The sequence below is a fragment of the Pseudopipra pipra genome, chromosome 2 (assembly GCF_036250125.1).
Source record: "Pseudopipra pipra isolate bDixPip1 chromosome 2, bDixPip1.hap1, whole genome shotgun sequence".
Lineage (NCBI taxonomy): Eukaryota > Metazoa > Chordata > Aves > Passeriformes > Pipridae > Pseudopipra > Pseudopipra pipra.
The window spans coordinates 87300349-87327131 of NC_087550.1; the positions used below are offsets into that span (position 1 = coordinate 87300349).

At 36.0% G+C, this 26783-nt stretch overlaps 1 protein-coding gene across 1 annotated transcript in view; it reads right to left on the bottom strand.

Moving 5' to 3' along the window:
- The window catches only part of VWA3B (von Willebrand factor A domain containing 3B), a 68894-nt gene that overhangs the window by 3725 nt on the left and 38386 nt on the right, over positions 1–26783 (bottom strand). Inside the window, exons 17-28 of the mRNA XM_064646251.1 lie at positions 26623–26729; positions 25774–25911; positions 24596–24632; positions 24319–24475; positions 20749–20867; positions 18058–18108; positions 15634–15853; positions 7743–7863; positions 6812–6936; positions 5536–5673; positions 4888–4985; positions 1812–2053 (exon numbers count right to left, since the gene is read on the bottom strand). Coding sequence (XP_064502321.1) covers positions 1812–2053; positions 4888–4985; positions 5536–5673; positions 6812–6936; positions 7743–7863; positions 15634–15853; positions 18058–18108; positions 20749–20867; positions 24319–24475; positions 24596–24632; positions 25774–25911; positions 26623–26729 — 1553 coding nt within the window. The remainder of the gene's footprint in view (positions 1–1811; positions 2054–4887; positions 4986–5535; positions 5674–6811; positions 6937–7742; positions 7864–15633; positions 15854–18057; positions 18109–20748; positions 20868–24318; positions 24476–24595; positions 24633–25773; positions 25912–26622; positions 26730–26783) is intronic.

The window sequence follows — 26783 nt, forward strand, 5'->3', positions numbered from 1 at the left end:
AACTCCATGAAGGGAAAGTCCATTGCTAGATATCTGATATTTTTAATATCTGGTCCACAGAGACTAACTGAATAATTCATTAGACCAGCAGAGCTTTCCAACTTCTCAGCCATGTTACTTAACACTTACATCAATGTAATTAAATATGACTACTACTATGAAAAGTGTTAACCTGTATAGGTGAATCTCACAGATCTGGTGATCAACATATACTGAACTGCCAGGCAGTAAATGTAAGCTAATTGCTCATACTAGACTGAACCTTGGGTAGAAGGAAAAAACAATGCCAGGCAAATTTGTTTTCTTTATTCTCTTCACTCTTTAAAAAGAAATCCAGTATTAACACAGTTAAAATAGATGTGTACGTCAGAAGTCAAGTAACCCATTTGATATAACTTACAAAATTATATACACAAAGTGCTGTGAAACATTAACATAGTACGAAAATGGGCAAATATCTACACCTGAAGAGAATAAATACACAGTCATGTATAGAGATTGAAATGAAACCCTGTGAAAATGGCCATATAGTGTTACTTCATCAACTCACTGACTTTTCCCTTTCTGATAAAACACAGAAGGATATGTAAATGAAAATACATCTAAATAAAAAAAAAAAGCCATATTCAATATTCATGGTATCATAAGAAGAGGACAGGGTACTCTATTTAGCATATTCGACCTGCATAGCACCTTGAAGGCTTGTTAGAGTACTATGAGATTATTTGCTAAGTCTAGGCAGGATTAAAATGCACAGATAACCACTGCTCTTGTTTAATCTTTCCTTCAAGCTGCATGGAATCAGTTACAGGACTTGCTGATCACATTAGCATTATTTCACATTTACTCAGTATCTGCATCTCAAGATGTCCAGTAGGAAGGCACCTGGGATAACGAGGATCTCCAGTGAAGCAGCCCTACTTGTGGAGCTGTGGTCTCTCAGACAGCCACTGGACAAGGCCAGCACCTCTGTTCTGACCAGGCCACTCCTAAAATGCCAATTATATAATGGGCACCATAATTCCCATTATAAACAACGTAAATGGAATTTGCAGACAGTCTTCAAAAGATGAATGAGGACATAGAAGGAAAATTCAGAGGAGTCAAATCAAGTTGATTGACAATGTTATGATTGAGTGAATCTAATAATCCACTACTTCTGGAGGTAAATAAATAATGAGGATGTTAAGAACATGTTTAAAATGGTACAAGGAGATACACCTAGCAAGTATGGATAAAAATTCTCTTGTCTTTCCACTGACAATATGATCTTTAAAATGAAGAGCTGACTGACATGTAATGGCAGACATACACTAGGCCAGGGCTCCACTGCAGAGTGACAGGGAGTACAGATACCAATATCAGCTTTAACTGAGCTAGCTCATACACTAAAAGCAATTTACCCTCTGAGGCACTGAGCTACAGATGCAATAATTTAATATCTGCAATACAGATATTAACATGTAACACAAGTAACAAACACTAGAGGGACTGGAATACATACTCAGCTTATAAGCAGGTACTAAGGTTGGTGTTATTGCATCTTCACTGCTACTACAACTGTTAGGGAAATTATGGTAGCATGTGCTGGAACATGCTTAATTCATTTATTGCCTTTGCTGTGAAAACACATGCTGAGAAAGTGTCAAGAGTGGTTTCCAAAGGAGATGAAAGAACTTCATCACATAGAACATGGGAAAGCAAACTGGGATAACACCTAGAATACTAGTTCCTTGTCTGGGGAATAACTAAAGGCCCATCAGAACTGTTTAATTCCTAACATTTATAATTTTCCAGACCTACTTCTTTACCTCCAAATTCTTCTTTATTACTAGACTGTGAATTTCTTCCTCTCTGTTTTACTTCACTTTTGGAGACAAATATAAGATTATCAAAGTCTGACATCTTCTCCATGGGATGTATTATGTCTACTGCTCTCCTCTTCTTTTTCTTTTTCCCCCTCTTTTCTTCGACAGTACTTTTCTTTGCTTCTTCTCCTCCTTCATGTTCCAGAGGTGAACGAGGATAGGGCTTTGTGATCTCACTGTCCAGGCTAAAAAAACCACACAAGAAAGTTTGCAAAGCTAAAAGCATACATATCATACTATCTTAAATCCTTTTTACAAGATGTAGATTTCACCTTTTTCCACATCTCACAGTACTAACAAGAGAATGACTTGTCACACTCTTGACCATTTCATAGGGCTGTAAATGTCTTACAATTCAGTTTCCCTTTTACTTATAAAATAAGTAAACAGTAGCCTAAAACAGGGCTCTGGCCCCTAATTCTATCTCACTCTTATGACTCCAGAAAGAATTTGGGCAATAATGTTCTTTTAAGGTGTCAGTCCAGATCACACAGTGTTTTACTTTGCATATGGAACTAGTTAGCTACATTTGCACAGTGCTTGCTCTGCCATAATTATTTCTTTCTATTGTGATGGCAGAAAAACACCCCAAACAGACACTAGTGTCCAATACTAAAATGCTGAGAGCTATATTAGTACCTCTAAAGATTCATGAATTAAGCATGACTCCTAGTACACACCACAAGAACATCAAAAGACAATCCCAAAGAACTCAGAGCTGGAGTTAGACAAGCTATTTTAATATGTCTATGTGCACTGGAAGCCTGGGCTATGCATTTTAATTTTCCTTCCCTTCCTACTACAGGACTTAGCACAAAAAGATTGTCTCTTTTTGAGCTTCTAATATCCTACTGCATTCAAACTTTTTGATTCCTTTCCAATTAAATTATGCTTCCTCTTTGTTTCTATCATCAATGTCAGCATATTTTCATTAAATTTGTGTGCACCCATGAGCAATATGCTGCACTGTTCCCATTTAAGTATGACATAGAAGGTAGGGATCTATTTTAGAATACAATAAATAACAAGTTTCATTAGAAAGCACACTTCGATGCCCTCTTCAAAAGTAGGTGCTTTAATGGAAACTCCATTTAGTGCATTCATTTCAGTCAATTCTCCAAAGAATTCCTCTGTTTTCCTGTGAATAACTCAATGTTCTCATCATTTGTACGTAACAATGGCAATTCAGCTTGCTAATAAATTCTGTTTGGAGAGTGAATATTAAATTTTATATTAAAGCACTCAGTCATGAAACAAAGCATGTAGAATGGAAGCTATTCTTATTGCTTATACATTTAGTCACATCTTTTCTTAATATGGTACCTCATTTAGAATATAATCCAACTTAGTAGAAGGCAAAGACTTCTACTGTTTTTGCTGGAACTCAGATCAGTTATATGCCTGCCTCATTTCAACTGGTTGTATGCATTAAGTAGGGAACCATGTTCTTCAGGTTTGCTTTTTAGGGAAAAGAGGCAACCACCATGTCAGTGATCTGGCCTGGGAAAAGACACTGAAGTATTTCCAGATTTGGAATTCTGCTCAGTAACAGGGAGGCATTTATTGGTTTGTGTGCTGTGGGTGCAAGTTGGTAGAAGTTTCAAACTGTACTGGAATCACCACTAGAAAATATGTGGGAAATAGGACTTGAATCTTAGTTGCTTTTTGTTCCATCATTCTCAGGGAATCCATAGATCAGCCCACAACTGGTACTCTCACCCATAATTTTTAGATGTAATCTTTAATAATGATAATCATATTAGAACATTTCAATGAAAATTAAGAACATCTGCAGGTGACTGTGCACTTGAACAGGTTGCCCAGAGAGGCTGTGGAGTCTCCCTCACTGGAGATATTTAGGAGGTGTCTGGATGCAATCCTGTGCCATGTGCTCTAGGACAACCCTGCTTGAGCAGGGAGGTTGGACCAGATGACGCTCTGTGGTCCCTTCCAACCTTACCCATTCTGTGATCTAAAATTGCCTTTAATGGTGTAATTTGTCCTGTTCATGCCTCCTCTTGGGAATAAACCTCCCATAGGGGAGATTATACAGTTCTTTGACAGCAGTGCTCATACTACAACTGACATACATGGAAGAGGAAATCCGTCATCCTGTGGGATGTCAAGGCACATGGAAGATTCAAAACAAAACTGTGTTTTCTCACACAAAACATGAAACTGTGCAGCTCCCTCTGGGAAGAAGCTATGGATGATGAAGGTTTACATGGGTTCAAAAAAGTAACTGCACAAATTCATGGAAGAAACTTCCATCAGGGCTGTTTAATACAGAGACTCAATTCTGCCTCAGAGAATTCTTAAATCACGAATTGCTGTACATTGGGGATGTACTCTGGAGAAATATCCCTAGATGATTGTTCTGATCTTATTCTCCTTCCTAAGGTTTGTTGCTGCTAACTCAGAGGTTGTTGGTGCTCTGAAGGTTATCAAAATTCCATGCTATTTCAAATGGGTTAAACTAGAACTAGAACTTGATGCAAGACAAAAATGTAATCCACAATTACCTGGAACCACTGCATGTTCAGTGCATACTTCACATCAGAAAAATGTTACCCCTGCTGCACATAAGTTCTGCAGAACTTAAGTAGGGGCTCGTACTCATCCTACACACTCTATCTGCATCATTCCACAGATTCAAGCCCAGAAGACGAACCACTATCTTAGAAACAACTTGCAATTTAATGTGTAGCTTCATATCACAATAATTATCTTAAAAGGAAAATAAAGTCTACAACAAATAGAAACTCCATCCCACCTTCCAGCAATGCTCTTAACTTCCTGGGACTTAGCTTCAAACCATCACATCCCACTAATGTTTCCAGAATGAAAATAGGGCAATAAACTGTCAGATAGACTTGGTTGCATGTGTAGAGTAAGACAGATCAGAACAGCTGTAGTTAGAGTACTACATACAGAAATCTGACAGCATAGCTGAACTCAGAGTGCAGCATTTAGGATTCATATAAAAAACCTTTATATTTCTAGGTTCAAACATACTCACATCTCATAATCCACCATCTGCACCGTTCTTATGTACTGACAGGAATAGGCATACTTTGTTTGGCTGATTTTAATAAGCTCACTTCTTACACAGTGTTCCTGTAATAACACAATCAACATGCATCTAATTTAAATCTGAATCTCAAAACCAATGAAGATGCATATGTATAAAAAGTCAACTTTTTTAATATAACTGTAATCAGCCTTTAATAAAGATAATTAAAAGTTTCAAGTACAAAGTACATTTTTTTAATACGCACTATGAAAAATGCAGTAAAATTATCATAATGGCTTACGAACAAAAAAACCAACCAAACAAACATAACGAAATTAATTTCAGACTGTGCTGACTGTGATAAAATTCCCTGTGTTTCTCATTTTACCAGTATGGAACTTAAGCAAGCCACCAAATAGATTATAGAGGAAAGAACTGAGTACGATTTAAGAATAAATTATCCTACAGAGTTTCTTGATTCAGGTCTATTACATGAGCTCTTCACTGAGCTCCAGAATCTGCTTTAATTTGGTTAGCTGGAGACAGGGAATGTGACAATGAGCTGACTAGCACGGAAAATTCTATCTGCCCCTTCAAAAACAGAATACTGGTAAAATTATTGCCAGGCAGGTATCATCCTCTAAGTTTACTTACCTTCCTGTTGTTGAACATCAGTACTGTGTAGAGTTTGTTACCTGTTTCCACCCTCTCTGGTGTTGCAATGACAATGGCAGGTACATAATACTCATTTCCTGCCTGGGTCCCAGTTCTGGCAAACACATAGTCTCCAACCTGCACATCAGGAAAGGACCAGTGCAAGAGCCATGTAACTTGTGAGTTTTACAAGACATAAAAGGTAAATACTAAGATACTTTTACAGGAATCATCATTCTATCATGTTCACATGCTTTAATATGGATCTTCAAAGGAAAAGAACTTGGTCCTTGCATGTACTGATCACACAATTGCCACTGAATCAAGAACACAAAATAAAAATAAAGGAGAAAGCCCTACTAAAGGTGCCTGGGCTCAGCTAGCAAGTTGAACTGAACGAGGAAACTCTTGCAACTGTGCATTCCCTTGGACTTCATGAAAATTTTTACGTTTTCAATAAACTTTTAAACCAACCTTGGGAATTTTAGGTAATTCCATAATATAACTGACTTATCCAAAATTGTTTTAAAACTTACCACACTAGTCACAATTTTCTATCAAAATCTGCAGATCTCTAGAGTTGGAACTTCCCCTTACAGAATACCAGGAACTACTGTATCAGAATTTGCCTTCATTTCAAACAGGAAAAAAACCCCCAAAATCATGAATCTAGTTTTAAGTGTAACAAAGCACTTATAAAAACGTTTTGTGCACTCAAAATAGCTATATCCATTCTGTATCTTTTCTGTATCCATTCCCTCTCTTGCATGTAAAATAAGAATCACCTGAAAAAACAACGACGATTACAGATAGTCAGCTGATAAATTTTAAATAAAACCAGAAATTGAATAAGAATTTTATTTTTTTAATTAGTTATTTGCCTTAGTATACAGTTATTTGCTGGATTTAAGACATGCTATGAAAAACAAATGGTTAAAACTTGCTGCACATCACACTATGTAAAAAAGGCTCTCTTCGATTTATAATCTATGTGCTAGGAAACAATAATTCTGCTAATAAATAGCTCACCTTTCTTCTATAGCTGGGGAAATATTCATGTTTTATAAAGAATACAATACAAAATAAGCTAGAATATAGAATTTTAATAAAGAAAGAAATAGGACTACAACAAAAACAAGCTTCAAACAAATAAAAACCATCATGTTGAAAGTAGCTATTTGAAAGCTAAAAAAGTCTATCCTTTACTCTAGGCCTGGCCAAATAAACAAAATTAAAAATGCCTATTTGCTGTCATAAAAAAATCCCAATTTTTCACCTGCAGATGTGGGCATGGCATAGCACCTCCCACAGGTATAGTGAACTTCACAGGTACATCCCAGCTCTCCCCATTGCTGAAGTCAACAAGTGCACAGGTAGAACTGACATTCTTTATCACAGTTCCTAAAAAACAACATAATAAAATATTCAAATTATTTTTCCTTCACCCCTTGTGGAACCGGTTTTTTTTAAATCCTAAAGGCTGTCACATATCACTGAGGTCAAACATGTCTATACTATACGTTCTTCTCTTTCATTTAGCGAGGGTAAGCTGTGCTAGGGCACTAGAGAAATTTGTACCTAAAAAAACCTTCCGTCTTACTAGCTATTATTAGTAAATGCTATAAAAATAAAATTAAGAGTCTTTTTCAAGCACAGGTCTGAAATCTGTAAGCTGATCAGGTGGATGAGAGTTGGCATAATGAAACTATTACACAGTTAAAAATAAGAAATTGAAAAAAAAACCCAAAATAAGTAAAGGTAACACAAAAATAAATACACAAATGATTTTTCTTAAGAAATTACAGAACTCAATTTTACTTAATAATTCTTGCTTAACACTCAACAAAAGGTCAGCAGCATTTAGTGAATTTTTTGAACACATGCAAAAGCTTGGCTTTTGCCAAATGATCAACAGAAATATTCAAGGGAGACAGCAAATAGGGATAGCTGATACTTTTGGTTACTCAGTTACTCAAAAGGATTTCCTTAGATACTCTTCATATCATTGCTTTCTAACTTTACAAAATGTATGTCTTCTTATAAATGTATATATGTGCTCATACAAAATATATATTTATTTTGTATGAATATACACATACAATATTAAATTTCATTAAGAAAGAAGCAGATAATTATGACCGAAACTTATGTTTTATCAGCACTAAGAAACACTAAATAATATGGAAAATGTGGACAAAAATATATACCTGGATAATAAAATCCTGTGACGTTTGATCTTGCAATTACCTTTTGGCTTTTGTGAGTCACAAATATTTGCCATTTTTGTCCTGTCTTAGACTTTGACTTCATAGTTGCTTCTTCATGTCTCTGTAATTTGATACAATTATTTTGGCCACAACAGTTAATACAGTCAGCCTTAATCTATTCTTTGGAATTAATTAAAAATTTAGGCAATGTAATGCTATAACCTCTGTAGAAAATACACAGTAAACTATAATTATTTTAAACTTTCAGAATAGTTATAAGTACAGTAAATACTCATGGATAAGTTCATCTAAGACTTTTCACTATAAAATCCTGTTCTATATGGTCATAACAATACCTATATTTTCATGTGTTCAGGCAAAAATTTACCTTAATGAATTATAGTTCCAACCACCATTTTCCTACAAAAAAATTTACAAAGTTGCACAATTCATACTCAAGGATGTGGTAAGCAAAAACCAACTTTTTCAGAATAAGAGAATTTGCTCTATACATTCATTTTGTCCAGCTAGGAGAGTCTTCACAAAAATATGATTTTCATTAAAAGTACCTCACTGTATGGGATGACTCATTAAAATTCAGAATTAAAATTTTCAGGAATTTTAAAACATTCCATTTTAGCAAAATATTATACCACATTTTCCAGAGCTGTAACTGTCCAACATTCTGTCCCACATCATACACCAATTCTCCTCTTTGAGGGGCAGATCCTTTGACTACAGCTCCTCTAACACACACCACAGCCTCACAGAACACTGGAGTTTACTGCTGAATTGCTCATAAGTCTAGGGTTCCACTTACTGGATAGTGAGAATAAAAATACCAATGCGGCCATGCGGTGGGGAAAAAAAGTGGTTTTTCCCCCTGGAGTTAAAAAAAATGGTAATCCCTGAGGGGGTGGTGTCTCTCTTGGTGTTGACCCAATCAGCGCCCCTGCAAAATTTAAACATATCACACCAGACTGGAAAAGAAGGATGATGAGGTAGTTGGAGAAGAAGTGGCCATGTTCTGAGACCACAAGGGGATAAGGGGCAGGAGCCCCGCTGAGGGGCCACAGCCCCCCAGCCCCCAGCCGAAGTTGCAGAAACTCGGAAACAGTGTTAAACCGGACCGAGGTCTGTAACTGAAAAGCTGAGGGAGTCTTTCTCCACTGTGAGTGGGCAGCAGAAGACAGAAAAGCGGCAGCAGAGGCAGCGCTGAGTGGAAGGCTATGGCTGAAAGCCAAGAGATAAGAAGAAGCAGCAAAGACAGCATGCAACTAAGCAGAGACACAGAGATGTCTGATGGAGAGAGAGAGAGAGAGAGAGAGCGAGAGCGAGAGAGAGAGAGATAGAGAGAGCGTGCCGGCAAGAGAGCAGAGAAAGCTCAACAAAACCAGTTTTGGGGTAAGAACTGAACCAAACCCCCAAACCCCTTTTGAGAGCCCTCCTAGGAGGAGGAGATGGACTCCTACTTGAGGGGAGTCTTGGAGTGCAGCAGCACCGGAGAGAGAGGAGCTAAGAAGCTCAGATGTCCTGGAAGCCGGACCGGGATGGCCAGACGGAATGCGGAGTAGGGCCTTGCCCCCCCCACTGCTGCCAAGTTGGCAGTTTTGAGACAGAGCAAGGGAGCTCTGATAGAACGCTTGAGGCAAAGACTTTCAACTGAAAGCTGCCCTAATGTTCTGACTCAGGGGAGCTTGAATCCCCTGAGGCAGGGACTTTCACGAAGATGCCCTGCACTTCGTGATAATACATAGTGAAGCGAACCTTTGTCCTGGTTATCACAGTCCATGGGAGAGAGACCTTCGCTTGGAGTTGAAGGGCTGAGAGGGGTTAGAGGAGACCCCCCTTGTGTGTAATGGGAAGAGATCCAGCTACAACTTCAGCTACGACTGCCGCATGGAAGAAGAGAGACACTGCTGCCCTGAAACGTGGAAAGGATCTTTCCTTCTTCCCTTCTGAACTCTTATTGGAGGGAGAAGATTTGATCCAATGTAAATATTGCTTTATCATAGGAGAGATAGTTAAGATTATGTATATAATGTATTATAATATTTATTTGTGTAGTGACTGTAATATAATTCTCTTCCCCCCATATTGAGTCTTGTGTTGTGTCTGGAAAACCCATCTCACACTAGGGTGAGTTGTGGGAGGGGGGCTTGGATTCGGGAATTGGATTTTGGGGGTCTCAAACTACGACAGGCCAGCTTGCTGTGGACTGACTCAATTCTTAATTGAAATCAGTGACTGCCATTAGTAGTAACTGAACGAAGAATGGATTTCACACAACAACTGAGGCAGAGGGCTGCGGGAAATGCAGTATGTCAAAAATAGTCAGACACTCACAAGTGGCTCCATATGAAAATACACTGTCAGGCTTTCTGAGCTTCTGTGTACATGACTTTACAGTCACCATATTCTTTTACCTTAAAGCCTTTTACATCTCACATTAATATTTTACGGAGTCTCAGTGTTGTTTGTCTTAAAGTAAACCATGTTCCTGAATCTCCTTTTTTCTGGAAGAAAGAATATCTTCCCATTCAGGAAGCTTGCTTATAATAAATCAGTTTCGTCATTAAATGAAAATGGTGAAACTGATTTTCACCATTAAAAAATCAGTTTCACCATTAATTTTTAAAATATTTATTAGCCTACCTCATGAACAATTTGCAAGCATCCATCTCTTACACAGTTCTTCTGAATCATAAAAATACACAACTTGAAATCTCAGGATTTTCCACATATCTACACACTGCTCTGAAAAACTATTGTAACTCAGACTCTTTGTAAAACTCCTGCTTGCTAGGGCATTTATGACCTGTTTTCTTGCCTGGTGACATTTTTCTTCCCAAAAAGATGTATTTGATTTGATACTTGATTTTCTCTAAAAGTCAATAATGATGGAAAAGATATGAATAACTTTGACTAAATAGTTCGTTCTCAGTTTCATTACAATTATCAGTCTCTTTTTTCCAAACTCCCCCACAAAAATCACAAATAGCCCTAAAAAAAAGTCCTAAAAATAAGCAAAACACACACACACACACATAAAGGTGAGGAGATATTTTAAATGGGAGATATATGGGATTTTTCTAGCTTATTCTTTATCCCTATAGAATATTAATTATATCAACAACTCTGTTTTTCAAGCTCAGACTAAACCAGAGGCTCTTCACAGCACTTAACTGACTGCTGGAAGTACAACCCAACAAAGGCTGATTTGATTGCAGACTTACAGTTCCACAGACACAAAAAGGTATTTGGGTAAGCCATTTAGTTAATTCCTCAGGCTTCAAAGGGACAGCTGCTGCTGAATATTTATTATCAACTAATTTGTTATGCTTGACTAATAACTTGGGCAACTTTCCAGCACTCTGCATTAATCCAAATACTAAAGACAACACAAGCATCCACAATGAGGATTCAGCCTTGCAGAATTGAGGTGGCTCAGAAACACTGTCTAAATTCAAATCCATCCCTCCATCCCTCCTTCCTCTCGCACAGTTCAGACACTGTCAGAGTGCTCATTTCTGGCATTCAGTATGTTTATTACAAAAGAGCCCCATCTGATTCTCGAGGATTTTCAGCCTGTTTAGCTCTGCTACTGTTGAAGGCAATGCAAAAAAACCGCATCAAGTGAAAGAGACTTTGTTTACCTTCCAATAGCTGCTACATTTTTTAATTCCCTTTCAAAAAATTAGGTTTTGCCCTTTCCTACTATAAATGAGAATGGATAGGAAGACTATCCACAGATCTCCATGTATCTTGGCTTGAACTTTGGCTTTTCATAATCCTGACACCTCAGAGCCAAGCAACCACTGCTTTTCCCAGGTTGTCAGTGACACCAAACCCATTCTGCATAGACCACAGTCCATTTTTATGAAAGAGCCTATCTTCTTGCACCTACACACTATCTGTTCAGCAGGTACTTCACTGATGACAATGGAAAATTTCACCCAATATTTCTTTGTAGTTATAACTTTTTAGTTGTTGTGCTTTTTGGGATGCTTGTTTTTACTAAAAGAGACACAAGAACAAAGAGAGGAGATGCCAAGCTGTTTGGGAAACATATGAATGCAGAAAAGGTATCAACAGAGAGAGATCAGTGATCCTTAAATAGTGAGGAAGAATGAGGAGTGTAAGAAATAGGACGCCAGGATATAAAAGGGAGATCCAGAATTTCCATTCTTACAAAGAATCGAGTCTCGGCTATAAATATTGCATTAGGAATAATTAAATCAACTGTATATGAAATACATTTTTCAGAAAGAAGAGACTCAGTGAGCCACTAGAGGTCCCTTTCCACCCAAATAAACATGCTTTACAAAACACATTATGCTTATTACCTATTTTAAGTTATTTTTAATCATATGGTGACTATTCAGCAGGATCACAAACAAGTGTGAGCCATACACGTTCAAGGTCATCCTAAGGAAAACATCGTACTTTTAAAAGTATATTCTTAATGAAAGTTAAGCAATGAATGCAACTTTATTTCTCTGCAAAATCTGAAATCCACCCCTATGCAGAAACAGAAATATTTAGTATGAGAAGGAATGTTCTCCATGATGTCCAAAGGCCAGATTACAACACTGGAGGAAGAAACACTTTACATTAAATTGTTAAACCATTAACAGCAAGCACCAAACTATCCTGGAATCTATCACACTTGGACAATAGGAACGCCATGACCCCAGTAGACCTGAAATTGTCTAATGAGAGATGGGTAGGGGACCCTGAACAATTTTTTTTTAATGTCACATAATGTTGTAAAGAGTTTCATAATTCAGTGAGGGAAAAAAAATGCTAAAAAACTGGTGGATGACTGTTATGCCTTACAAGATCAAAACAGAAAACAAAATATTTTAAGTCAAAGCAGTTACTTATTAGGAAAAAAAATCAAACCAAAGTAAATGATACCTTTCTCATTTTCAGTATCTTAGATGAAAGCTGAGTGCCAGCCTGAAGAGGGAGACTTGTGTCAACTCATGCTTTAATTGGTACAGCAAAAAGAACTGAGTAAACTGACTATAATACAGTCTACAATTAGCCCTCCAACCAGGTAATCATCAGTGTTCAAGGTTCTATATTTTGCCCGATAATAACTAAATGTGTTTGCTCATTTCCTAACGCATTTACTTCTTGCATCACTGGAGGTCTTTGGTCATCTCATGGCCCTGTGCAGGTGGATGTCTGCTTCATTCTCCTCCAACAAGGCACTGGCACAGCCTACCTTTCACAGATGTGTCCAAACAAAGCAGCCTGAACACAGCTCCCAGAGAAGGTCGGAGCATAGAGGGAGGATAACTAGACCACTAATTCAGTTGTAGGCTTAAATAGAAAGCTCTCATAGCAAGGACATCCAAAAAGGATTACTAATTCTTTTAAGAAGTTGTGTAGGTAATTCAGAACTCATAAAAGCTAAAAACTAAGAGGTTTTATTCTAAATTCAGTGAAAAAAAGCAGGAAGAAATTCAGAGATCTGTCTTGTTGAGTAGGGCTCCATGATAATGGTGATTTTTCTACCCCATCTCACAATGACAATTTTCATTCAGTGCCATGTCAGCTATTTCCTTGTTGTAACATATTTCAGCTGGCCATTTATTTCTTTATACTCATTTTGTAGACAGACATCACAGCTGGCAAAATCTCTGACAGCATTTTTAAAAGACTCCCCAATTTTTAAAATTTTTTCCACTGTTTTTCTACCACATAAACAGAATTCTAATTACATCTGCCTTTCTGCCTCTCACTCTTAAAGCCTTTCAGCTGTAGATTAGCAATTACTGAAGATGCCGCTCTGATTAGACTCCTAAAGCGGGTTGACTCAGGATAAGTGATTGCACAATGTTAATCACATCATGTCTGAGAGCACACATTGGTTGTTCCAAGGCAACAGCAAAATTACAGCCAACAAATGAAACATGAACATGTTTCTGCTGCTCTTGTATTGGATATTATATAGCAGAGGAAAATCAATAATCAAAATAGCTGTATTAGCAATATAATATTTTCAGACTAAAGTAAAACGAATCATCTGTTTTTTGAAGATATTAAAATGTTTTCAGATGTACTTAATGCAAAAAAAATCTCAAAAACTATAGAAAACTGAAAGTGATCCTTTCCATAATCACTTATTTTCATACTTGGCCTGAGCTATCAAAATATATTTTATACAATGCCTGAGCTATCATAATATATTTTATACAATTTAACAAAATTTATTTTTTATAAATTATGTCATAGTATGTAAAAGGCCACAACTTATTGTTAAATCTATGGTTGCTCTTTGTGGAAAAAAAAGTTACATCTCAGTCAATGAATGTCAAATAAAATGAAATACTTTTGTTATATTCTGGTACACAGAGAATAGGGATACTTGGCATAATTTACAGTTTCAAATTCCAATTGTACATTCTCATTCATTGCTGAGCATTCACACTATAGGTTTGTACCATGACCATTTGAGTTTCACTTACATAACCTCTTTAAACTGATGTATGTATGTCTGTATACGGTTTCATATATGTTTACATGCATACATTGGGACATAAAATAACTATGATGAATATTTGATTATGCTTCTTACATAATACAAAGCATAAGACTTCCCTCAGTATTCACTGCAACTAGGCCAACCACATGGTAGCTTCCCTCACTCAATTATATAAAATAATGAACAAGAAAAGGAATATATTAACATATGAGCTTTATAATTAATTCTCTATTTGTTTTTCCTTATCCTCTATTGGAACTTGGAAGTCTGAGGAAAGATTTTCTTTCTTGTTCATTTCCTAGAGAGCTGATTTTAATATTATTGTAGTATTACTCCACCTAGACAGCACTTCTGCAGAGGCAGCAGGACTCCCAGGGAAGCACCGTTTGATGAAGCTTTAAGATGAAAAAACTTGAAACTGAATAAGAGAAACATTTTGGGGTTTTTTTCAGAGCTAAGTACTGTGAATTTCAAAGCATCAATAGTATATTCAGAAATCTGTCCATTGGGGAAGATTAAATCACTTTTCAAAACTCTAAAATGAAAAAGTATATTCTCTCTTCCAATAGGGCAGCCTGACTAACTTTAATTTTATACCTATTATTAGGTATAATACCTCCATGTATTTCCATACTTGTTTCATTACACCTCTCAATAGCATTCCAAGTAAAATCAGATGTTCATCTGGGACATGCACACACATATATACAGATACATATATACATATATAAAATCACAAACTTCAATAACATTTTCAGAGTAGCTAGACTACTGTATTAATGCTAGACTAATGTAATAATGAAATGGAGAGAGCACTCTGCCTTGCCAAAAGTGGGTGTCTGCTTCAGCATGAGCTCCAGATGCCACTGACTCAGTTCACAAGGCTGTGAGATTGGCCACCAGTTCATGTATATCCCCATTTTATGGACAGTTAAATTTTAGTGTATGAATATGAAGCTGACTCCCACCTCTTCTCTACATCTTTTATTTTACAAGAAAGGTACCATGGGAGATTATAGTGAATTACTCCAACATTACAAGATCTTTTAGTCCTCTTTATCAGATATTAACCCAACCAGATCTTATAATATAATTGCCTTTAATGTATCTGTTCTTTCTCTGCTGTTGTTGCAGAGGATGCTTTGCTCCAATTAATTTTTAAGAGGTTTGATTTCTGTGGTTCTCTCAACTTCAGAACTTCTGTATCCCCAGTGCTTCAAAAAAGTCATTGAAAGCTTGGTTCTCTTTTTAACTACCTTATTTCCTCTATCCATTTTATTTAGCATCACGCTAAATGTCTGGTTTATCAGCTATAATCATGGAACAAAATTATTCCAGAAGCACATACCGAAGAGGAATATCTAACGAGAAAAAAAATCCCTTCCAACATATTACCTTTTTATTGTTGCTTATGTGTGATTCTGAGCTTTTCTCAGTTTCCTTTTTGACAGCTTCCTGAAGATCAGAGGCTTGTTGCATATATGTTAATGCTGCCAGTATCTCATCTTCTAGCAATTTTACATCTTCGTAGGAAATTGGCCATCCCAAATTCTCTAAAGCCTCCAGCAAAGCTTCTTTATGCTGCATATATTGGACTGGCCCATCCTCTTTAAATCTTAAAAAATGTATTTAAAAGATTAATAATCACAAGTAGAAAAATTTTAATTATGTCAGTACTTTACAGATAGAATCACAAAGCATAAAGGCAGAATAAAGCATCAGATTCATCCAATATATCTTTTGTATGCCGCAAGTTCTTGCATTTCATCCAAATACTGTTGTGTCTAGTCAGACAATCATATCTGGCTTAACTGTATCTCGTACAAAGACATCTACAGAGCAATTCAAGTGGCTGAGCATAGATGCCTGGTGTCATTTCAGATGTCCTAGAATATGTGAGGCATCAACAAAGAACTTGTAGACACAACTGAGAAATCATTAAAACCCCTGGACTTCTGGAAGAGCAGGTAGAATGAAGTGGCAAGTATGGAAACAACCTAAAATGGCACCTGACAGATACTAAGTCCTGATTTGCCACAGGAATCTGGACTGATCACATAAAAAGAGACAATCCCCTACTATTTTTTCCTCTATCAGTCCTGCACTGCTCAATTTCACTCAGTGACCAGGAGTTTGCTTCCATCCATGGTTCAGATTATGCCAATGTCCATGGGACTAAACAGCCAGTTTGAAGCCACACACCAAAGGTACTTACAAAGGTGAAATAGATACAGTCATCTTGTTGATTAAAAAAACCCAAAGAAGCTGAACCTTCTAAAATCTAGAATAGGTAGAACTCTTTACATCTTCAGTTGGAAGTAACATAATTCTTTTTAGTCCTTTTAGCTGTTTTCTGGCTCTTCTCTACAGCTTTGCCAACATGTAAAAAAACCCATGAAGTCTAGATCTAGGGAGAGTATTGAAGTGTTTGCCTTATCAACGCATGCAACCACAGTGATGCCTAATCACATTGCCATACTCTTTGTCACTGCTTATCTCTCTACTCCTCTAGGAACTGTTTTGTACTGAAATTAACCTGACCAGTATAATTATTTACCCAGATTTTTTGTCTCTATTTCCTGAACTCATTATTAATTCATAACAAAGGTCAAGCTAATATCTCCTGAGTTGGATCTCTTAAACACTTTGAACACAAGCACAGTATTACCACTGCTCTAGTGAATTTGAATTTCCTTAGTATCTGAGGTAGCATTTTAATACACACTAGCAAACCGGAAGGCTCCTCAGTCAATAATTTCAGGACTCCTGTGACCAAGTTACTAGACTCTGTTTATTACTCTCTCTTTTCAGATTACTAATTTTGAAAGTATGTTGTCATTCTTCTGTAACACATGAACCTGGTCACTCAAATTGTAAACTTAGAAGAGAAATAGAACAAATATTTCAATATCTATGCACCAATATTAATGATTTAATATGCCCCTCTAGCAGACTGTACAATTGCTAAGACTTTTTTTTTTTTATTACATGCACAATTGGCCACATGGTACCAAAAATGAGATATTTTGGATGACACTGTCAAATTTGTATACTGTACAACTCATTGTTTATCAACAGACATCTATTTCCTTCTTTTTTTTCCCAATTATATGCTGTTCTTTTGTTTAGAAGTCTTGATTTCATCTCTACACCAGAATAGAGTTATAGTTCTCCTTATTAATGATAGAACTCTGGGGTTTTTTACTCATTAGCTTAAGTCTTCTTGTAAGAATTCTAGTTTTCATTCGTGTTTTTCTGCCTAGGAATATTTCAGGCCCATTCAGTCTTCATTAATTGATCTTCACTTTATTCTCTGATGCAAACAGATGCTAACTTCACTGATGTCAGTCCTGTCTATACAGTTACTAGTTTTCTAAATCAATATACAGAAATAGGCTAGTTAAAGTAGTACAAGCTCCTAGTGTGATATATAGTTCTAGCACATGCTGTTAAGGTACTTATTACACTTTTACAAACAAGCCACTGAAGTGCGTTTTACAGGATGAGAGAAGATTTACTTTGATGCCAAAGGCAATGACGTGCTGCCCTCTCAAGGCCCTGACACTTCACACTGACTAAGAATAGATCAGCGGCATTCAAATGGAAGGCAAGTCTTTTCCTTTAAAAAAAGTAGCATCGCAAAAGGAGGTCCAGAATTTAGTATTACTCCATATCACATATACATTTTTGAAAGCAAGATATAGTTATGCAACATTTGAAAGTTAAACCAGTTGGTTATAAAAATAGTGACAAAAAGCTATCAAATATTTATGACCAGCCTTTCAGAGGTAGGTTAGAAAACCAAAAATGCTAGCTTACTTGTCTCTTTCCTCCTGAGATAGTGCTCTCCAAACAACTAGGTTCAGGCGCCTATTAAAGAAAGCAAAGCAGTCTTTGAGGGAATGCAGTTCCTTGCGCAGCTGATCATCTCAAAACTAACAAATAAACAGTTTCTTAAGACATCTGCACTGATTTGTATTCCAAGAGCACTGTATCATCAACTGGTATCTTTATCATTCAGCTATGAAATTATCAACTGCAAAAAAAGATGGGAAAACAGCATCTTCCATCAAGTAGCAGCACGACTATTTCAGGGTCATAGAAGGTTTAATGGCAATCGCTGCTGCTTCCTGACAGGATTTTCTATGGATGGTTCTCTTCAGCAGCAGCAAGCTAAATCAAATAACAAAACTGATTAAACACCAGTTAAGCTGCACAGCTTTTCCAATTAAACAGTTTCAGAAAACATAGCCTGAATGTAGTAATGCTAATTTTTTTTTTTCTGCTAAGATTACCCATCCATTGTTCTACTCAGGTTTCTAATTCATTAAACTCTGGCTATGAAGAAAAGCTACTAACAGGAAAACAGAAGTGATTATCACAAAGCAATGCAGTTCTGAGATCTTCTAAAAGCACCACTAAACTTTCTGCTTTTGCTTTCTAGACACAAATTATAAACTCTTATTAGATCACCTAGCTTATGCCTTTCTCCATAAACATCTCAAACAAATAAGCCATCATTAAATTACTTCATTTCATACTACAGAAATAAATCTCTACGATGATGCCAATTGCTGTAATTACAGAACAATTTCAAAATTTCCTTTGGAAATACAGGAACAAATTCACTGCTAGGAAAAATTCAGATTGTAACCATTAGAATATTAGCGGTCTTGCGAGATTTACTGGTGCATGTAGGAAAAAAGCACATTACCAACAGATTTTGAATATTAATTTCTCAATGATTCATTTTATCGACTAGAAACCAAATCCCAGCATTTTTAGAATGTAAATTACTTAGTTTGCTCACAATCTGCAGTCTCAGCATGCTCCACTGACTATTTCATCCTTTTTAAATGTGCATACTCATAACTAACTCATTTGTAAAAGCTTCTGGCTGTACAAGACCATACACATTATGAAGCTTCCAGTGTTTTGCTCCTTCAGTACTGTATATTCTCTTTGTCAGAGTAAAAAACTTCTGCCCTCACCACTTTTCTTCCTCAAAACCTGATGCTAAGGTCAATCTGCATATGGGGAAGATATTATTACGCTTGCTTCTGTCCTTGAAACCCACATACCCTGATGTATTTTTCATCAATACATGTCAGAATAAATTTGTGACCAACAACTATTCACAAAGCTGAACTGCAACTTCTGCAAATTCAATTACTAGAAAAGTACTATGGCATTTAGAGCAAAATGATTTTGACAGGGTTGCTGTTTTACATGTGGAGATAAAACAAAGAGATCTCTTTTTTACATTGTCAATTATAATGATCTTCAGACAGATCTTTCTTCTACACATCTTTTTCACAGAAGTGGGAACTCAATCCTACTATTGTAAATACACTGACTCATTGACCTTTGTGGGTAAACATAAGTAAACAGTACTCCTAATCATCAAATTTTTAGGGAGACTGTGAAAATGCTGTCAGTAGAAAATCACCGGAATTCAACCAGAAAACATTTTTATTTCCCTGAAAATCGAAGTCAATAAATGCAAAATATTGAATGGTATGGCACAGCAGCGAAAAACTTGATTTTTTTTTTAAAAGTCACCATTACAAATACACCGGTTGAACCTACTATCAAAACGAGTAACAAATCAACTTCTATCAGTTCTTCATCATCCTGAAAATAACAGTATTGTCTCAGTGACAGAACACACAAAACCAATAGATAATATCCATTAATATTAGACATATCAAGTAGCATTTGCAAATCATACTTCTTGATTTTTACCAAAAAAGATGTATATAGGACAATAGGGATGAAAAACTGAGCTATTACATGCTTTAAAAAGAGCTACAGAGGAAGAAAATCCCCAAACCTTAAAGTGGAATTAATCAAAAAGCAACGAGTAAGCACCTGTCATCAAGAGGGTTTTGGTCATATAAAATAATTACATCTGTAAATGTTACAGAATATAGCCTAAAAATATTTATTAAAATAATACTAGTTAAAGCTTTCATATGATTACTGAATTACACTAAAGCCAAATAATTGCATTGTTTCCAAAAAAATGCACGAAGTCATATCATGGAAAGAAATAGCTTAGGGATCTAAAGTCTTTGTCCTGTTTACTTCTGTTGTGCTTTTCCCAACATTGAATTAATAAGCACAACACATGTCTCTTAAAAAAAACCCAACCAAATTTAAATTGTCAGTATCTTATTAGTGCCTCAGTTATATTCTTGCATCCATAGTTAAGTGATACAGCTGGCAGCAAAAAGCAGGTCCCTAATTTAAATACCAGCCTATGGATTTAGGAACTTAATTACAAGTTAAAAGTCTGGCTAACACTGTATGTTTATGGGAGATTTCTCCACAGGGATGACTGCTTTCAGGTTTATTCCCAGCAAGTAAAAGAATTTTGCTTTTGTCACTGAACGAACATGACCTGGGCAACATGTTCAACATGTTTTTATTATCTCCTTGCCTATCATCTGCTGGTTTTCATTCTGCTTTTTACTGCAAACATGATAAATTTCTGGTGAGTAGACTTGCCTTTCGTAGGATTTAATTGCTTGCTCCAGCTTCTCTTTATAGGCAACAAGATTCACTGCCTGAGGATTAATTAGTGTGATCCCCTTCTTGTCATTGCTAACATGGGCCAATGGTAATATCTATTATACAATAAAAGAAAAAGATTTTATTTATCATACAAATTTTGCTCCACCAGAATGACTGAATGCTGAGGGTCAGAACAGCCAGAAGGAACACTGGAATGCTGCAGAAAGAAAAATTTGAGCACACCAAGCAAATGTCAGTATTAAGATGCAGTTTCCAGACAGTTCTTCTGAAATGCATAAGCTACAAACTAAGATTCCTAACTATTAGTTATTTCTAACTAAATCAGTACTGTCAAACAACTCTAATAATGGAAGGCTAGGTCAGAAGGAAACAAACATGTCTAGAGCAATTCCATACTGTATTGCCTTAAAATAACACTCTCTTATACCTATTAGCATCTAATTCTAGCATACAGGTGTGAGAGTACATATTTAAGTGTATTTAATGTTCTTATTGTGGAGCACCTAATTTTATAAGGAATTAGTGTATTATAGCTATAGAGAGACATTTTTCTCCATCACACTGATCATCAAAGAGAGAACAAGATAGATATTGCTCGCTGAAACTAGTCTTAATTAACCACAATAAGGCTTAAGAACCTAATCAGATTCATCAGAATCAGGAACTTCAATACTTTTCAAATCTCACAATATAGCACCTACATAAGTCAAAGTCATTATAATATAGAAAGCAAATATATACATTTGCAAGTAGATCTTCAAAAGCCACAGAAAAGGGTAGAAAAGGATGACAGAGAGGAGGAAAAATGCCTTCCAAACTGCCAGTCCAAAATCCCCCCATCTTTCAGCCTCTTGAATATTTAATATAGTTTATAAAACACTTTGAACAGAATATGAGGGGCAGACAAGCATAAATACATTATTATACTATTGAAGAATAAAATCAGAATAGAATATGTTCTTAGCAAACAGTAAACTTTAAATATTATGCACACTTTGAGAACAATGAAAACTGCTCACAAAGTCAAGGTAAATTTGACAGATTCAGCTGAAAGAAATCACAGGGAAACTTTTTTAGTGCCAGAATGTTTCATAGTTTTCTAAATACTTTGACTTTCATATAAGAAGAATTCACTTGTTTCAAAATGGCTTTTACTTCAAACCCAAAATTTCAAAATTTTAGAGACAAAACCAAAGCACAATAACCCTATAAAATCTTTCTTATTTTAGACAAAAGAAAGATGCTTTTGTTGGTTGAATCTGAACCTGATTCTTTTGAGCAAAACATTGAGTCAAAACTCCATGACTTCCAAAACTGTACTTATGATGCCACAATCTGCAATATATACTCACATGATTCTATATGCAACAGTATTTCCTCCAGAATTACCATACCACAATTTAGAGAAGCTCCCAAGCCATGATTTTTTTTCTGAATATGAACCTGGATGGGTAGTTCAATAAATTAAACTCTTTGAAATAACTCGGGTGAAGCTGACAGGGCACACAGAACTGAAAACAACAGGTCAGCCTCTTGATAATGAACAGTTGTCATGGAAACCTTTTGCTTGCTGCATCTCTGAGGTAAGAAAACTGCTCATAGTTACTCCATCACAACTGTTAGCAAAGGCTGAAAATAAAAATTATACCACCCCCTGAAAAGCAAACAAGGATGTCTGCATTCCACACCAAGAAAACTAAGATCTTAGAGGGAAGAATGCAAAAATATCTGTATATTTACTATCTTCAATGAAACCTTCTGAAGTACTGGAATGATAAAGATCCTTAAAGTCTCCTATTCAAGCTCTATGTCTAGTCTCAGAACCTATTTTCTGTTTCCCTCAATTTTCTGGCATGAAGCTTGAGGGAGAAGGTTCTGTAGCTCGCAAATCCTACTGGTTTCAATTTGTGTGCAACCCCCAACCTTATTTTTCCTTTCTATACTCAGCTTTAGATCCAGAAAAATCCATTTGTCTACACATAGAACAATAATTCTCCACTGCCTGAGAAACTGAGTGTCTGAATACAACTAATGGGAATTAGCAGGTATGAAAAAATTACAAAAATTATTATTTTGTCTTTACATCCCGAAATCTAAAGTAAGTCCAAGAGTTACTTTTTGGACTCTGCACAGTACTGGTTCATTCTAATGCTGAACTTAAACTCAGTCTTGAACTAGACTAGCAGAAGCTTTTATGACTTGCCATTAAAAATGGCCTGTACAAATCACTTGTTTTGACTACTTTCAAAGACCATTGTTTTACAGACTGGGTTGTTTTTGCTAGTAGCAATTCACATGCAGCTCAGGGTTGTCTGCAAAGGATTCAAAGGACTCTTCATCAAGAAACATGGAAGAAAGAGCTTCTCTTAGTAGGTATATTTAGAAGAAGATGGGAAAAGAAGTGACTGCTTAGAAATCAGATATAAGAGTTATGTGAAATTCACAATGTCTTTGTTTAACATTTCATTTACAGTAGATTGTTTTGTACAGTTTTGTAATCATTGGATGTCTGATTTTTTTTAAAAAATGGCCATTTTACATCTGAAATGTTAAAACATAGATTTTAAAATGTTGTCATATAAAAAGACATCTTTTAATTGCATTAAAAAAAAATTTCACACTTCAAAAAAATCCTGACAGATCTTGGTTTTGACTTGGTTTTACTAAAACAGAGGAACTAGTTTTTATTCCACAGTCTGCATGCTACAGCCAAAATTCCAGTTCCTATATTTAAAAAACAAGCACGGAAACTTTAAAATGTACAACTGTGTACATTTGTTATAAATCTTTTCCTTAGTTCTATACCCCATTCTATTACAAATCCCTTGTTCACTCCTTATTGTTTAAAAAGATCTCATTCAGCTTTTTCTTTGAGTACTGTTTAAAGAAAAAGTTTTTATTAATCAAAACAAGCTGCAGCATATTCAAAGGACTTTCATAGGATGCATCACACAAGAATAATTAGAGCAACTTGCCACAAAATGGATTCCCTTTAAGTGGAATGGCAATTAGAGCTTTATGATATACAATTCACCATAAATAATAAAAGTTTTATGATATATAATTCACAACCTCACAGCTGTCTACACACCTATTAGAACTAAATTTTAGTTACTGAATTCCAGTACTTTTCAAAAGGTCTTAGTGATCACATGTAAACCTTGAGAATCCACAAGTCCACCAACTGTGCACCTGCACAAAATGACTTTATGAACTTGAAATACATACTCCAGTAAATTAATACATATTAGGAGAGGCTGTGGTGCTCAAGAAATTGCCAAACAGCTGCTGACTGCACACTGCCATCAACTGGTAACTGTGAAAGAGCTTAAGGGTAAAATATGAGAGAAGTACTGCTATTAACTATCAGTTTTATCTTCTTACTGATGCATGAATGCCCATATAGATATGCATTATACATTTAGTGCACATGAACTATCTACAATGAACACCAGAGAATGCTATTATGATATTTATAGAAATTAATTTTAAAAATCCTTTTGAAAACACTACTAAGTTTTACTTACAGCGTAGGAGTTTTACCTCATCAAATACTTTAGAAACTACATGCTTGTCCAGAACTGGGATGTATTTGCTACCATGAGGGACAGCTGTAGGAGCTAAGGCATCCATGATGGTGAGTCGCCTAGCAACCAAGCCATGGGTCTTTAACCAAAGGGCTGAAGAGATATCTAGAGTGCTAGAAAAGAGAGACTGTAAGATGTAGCACAAGGTAGAAACACATTTGACAGGTCTGAAATGACTGAAGAAAAATAGAAACTATAATTTTTGTGATGTATTTATATATGCACACACATACCTTTTAGATGCCTTTTTCACATTCTGCATTTTCAGATCTAAGGGAAAACAATTCCATTTGATTATCTTAGAGGTTTTGTGCACACAAAAGTATACATAAATAAGCTGACATATAATAGTGCCATTTTTTTATTTGAGCCTACTAGCAGCATCACAAAGACTACACAATAATGGCTATTTCATTTGCTAAATTAATCAATGAGAATTAGGTTTCCTTTGTTTCTTGGTGCTTGATCAATAGTAAGTGTTACTATATACCTCATGAGCCCTAATTAATCAATGAGGAATGTATAAAATAGGTGGAAAATTTTTTTTTAAACATAAATTAGTTTGTTGTTTTGTTTTTTTTTACCCCAAACCAAATATTAACCAGCTTAATTCCCAAGTCAAGATGTGATACCAAGTACTACCACTAATAAGATGGCCAGGAGTAGCTACTTTAAGGTATACCACTAAGAAATTCTGTATAAAAGATACATAAAAAACTAAACATAACATGATGAAATGTAAAAAAGTCAAACATTTTTAAGCATCATATGTGAGGTTTTAGAATGACTTAGTAAACCTATCATAAAGTTCAGAGTTGCATGAATTACTGAAAGAAATTAAAACTATCTGGATTTATATCTAAGCCCCCTTGAAAACACTATTATCTCTACATATGTGTCTGTCCCAGAGAGCATGGGTTTTGCAAGTCTAAGCATATTAATGAATGCAACCTCTTTTTACATTGGTACCACAGAATTAGAACCACCACTCTCATCTTTTAACCCCAACACTGATCATAACCACAAACTACTGTTCCACAAGAATAGTGTATTACTGTACCACAGGTACAACAAGATTGTCAAGATCTATTTCTTATGTTGATAAGAAGCAACTGTGATATCCTTTCAGCAGTATAAGGCATAGCTGTATCACAACTGCTGCATACTGTGAACACAACTAAGCTGTTGTAAACTGTATAGTTTGGGCACTGGCAGGAGTCTGGCCACAGTTGTAAAGACACTGTTACAATACCATTCTGCATGCCCAAGTCTCTGCATCTCTGTTGCATTTCAGTCCTTTGTACTGCAGATCTGCACAGTTTTGCCTCAAATGAGGTGCCACTACTTACAAATGCAGCACAAGAAATGTTATCCTCTGCCCCACTCAGAGCTTCCTGTTCTGCCAACTTGCCTTTCAAAATAGTTGTACATTTCACACTCTTCTTGACAGAAAAACTTTTTTCCTCTGGAGATGTTCTTTCCTCTGGGCTTTCTTCCCTAGATTTCACACCATGGCTCAGGATTCGCAGCAGGCTGCTCTTTGTTTGCTCTGTAGGTGTTGAAAGGGAAAGAAAGGAAGAGCTAAAAGAGCTAATTTACTAACTTACAAGTACATGCCTGGGATTTTTGAGTTCCTCCTTGGTATTCTGTCCCAATTTTAAAGGGACTGCCTACAAACGACCTCAAACACAAAATTGTTTGTACTTTATACAACACAAAGTTGTACTTTGTACTTTCCTCAAGGATGAAGGTTTCTTTTACTTCAGCTGGGTAAACTTGGTTTCAGACTGCAAGGATACAGTGGATATACAAAGGAAACTTCCAAGAGAAATATAGTGTTATGGGTGTAGTAAGGGAAATATTAGTGTAAGTAATGCTGTAACTAGTGAAACATAGATCAGCTCTTCATCCTTGCCAGATACGTACTTTCTTAGAATAAAAAGAGATAAGGGTTTAATATCTACTGTTAAAAAAACATTTACAGAGCTTTCAAAACATTTCGTTAAGTGGTTAATTTTTTATTGCAGGGCCTGTGATGAAGGACAAATGAGCAGACATTTGTTTGTCTGTTTTGGCCAGATGAATAAGATGGCTGAAAGTAAAAATGAAGATAAGTTAGTTAGATTTTCAAAAGGATGATTATTTATATCATCATACTTCATTTGTTCCTACAAAAGGGATGCTTTTGGCTATTTGCAATAGGATCTTTTCAAGTTAGTGAATAAATTCTGTTCACAACTACAGTTCATTTGAGTCTTACCTGCAAATAATAATTTCTTTCTTCGGGCTGGACTGTCAGCAGTCGTTTGCCAGGTTTGCTGGTGTGGTGTCCGTGCTGGCTCTTCTGAAGCACAGAACAGCCTACTGCTAAGAGAAGTACTCAGCTCTTCAGCATGTTTGGATACAGCTTGTTAAGTGCTT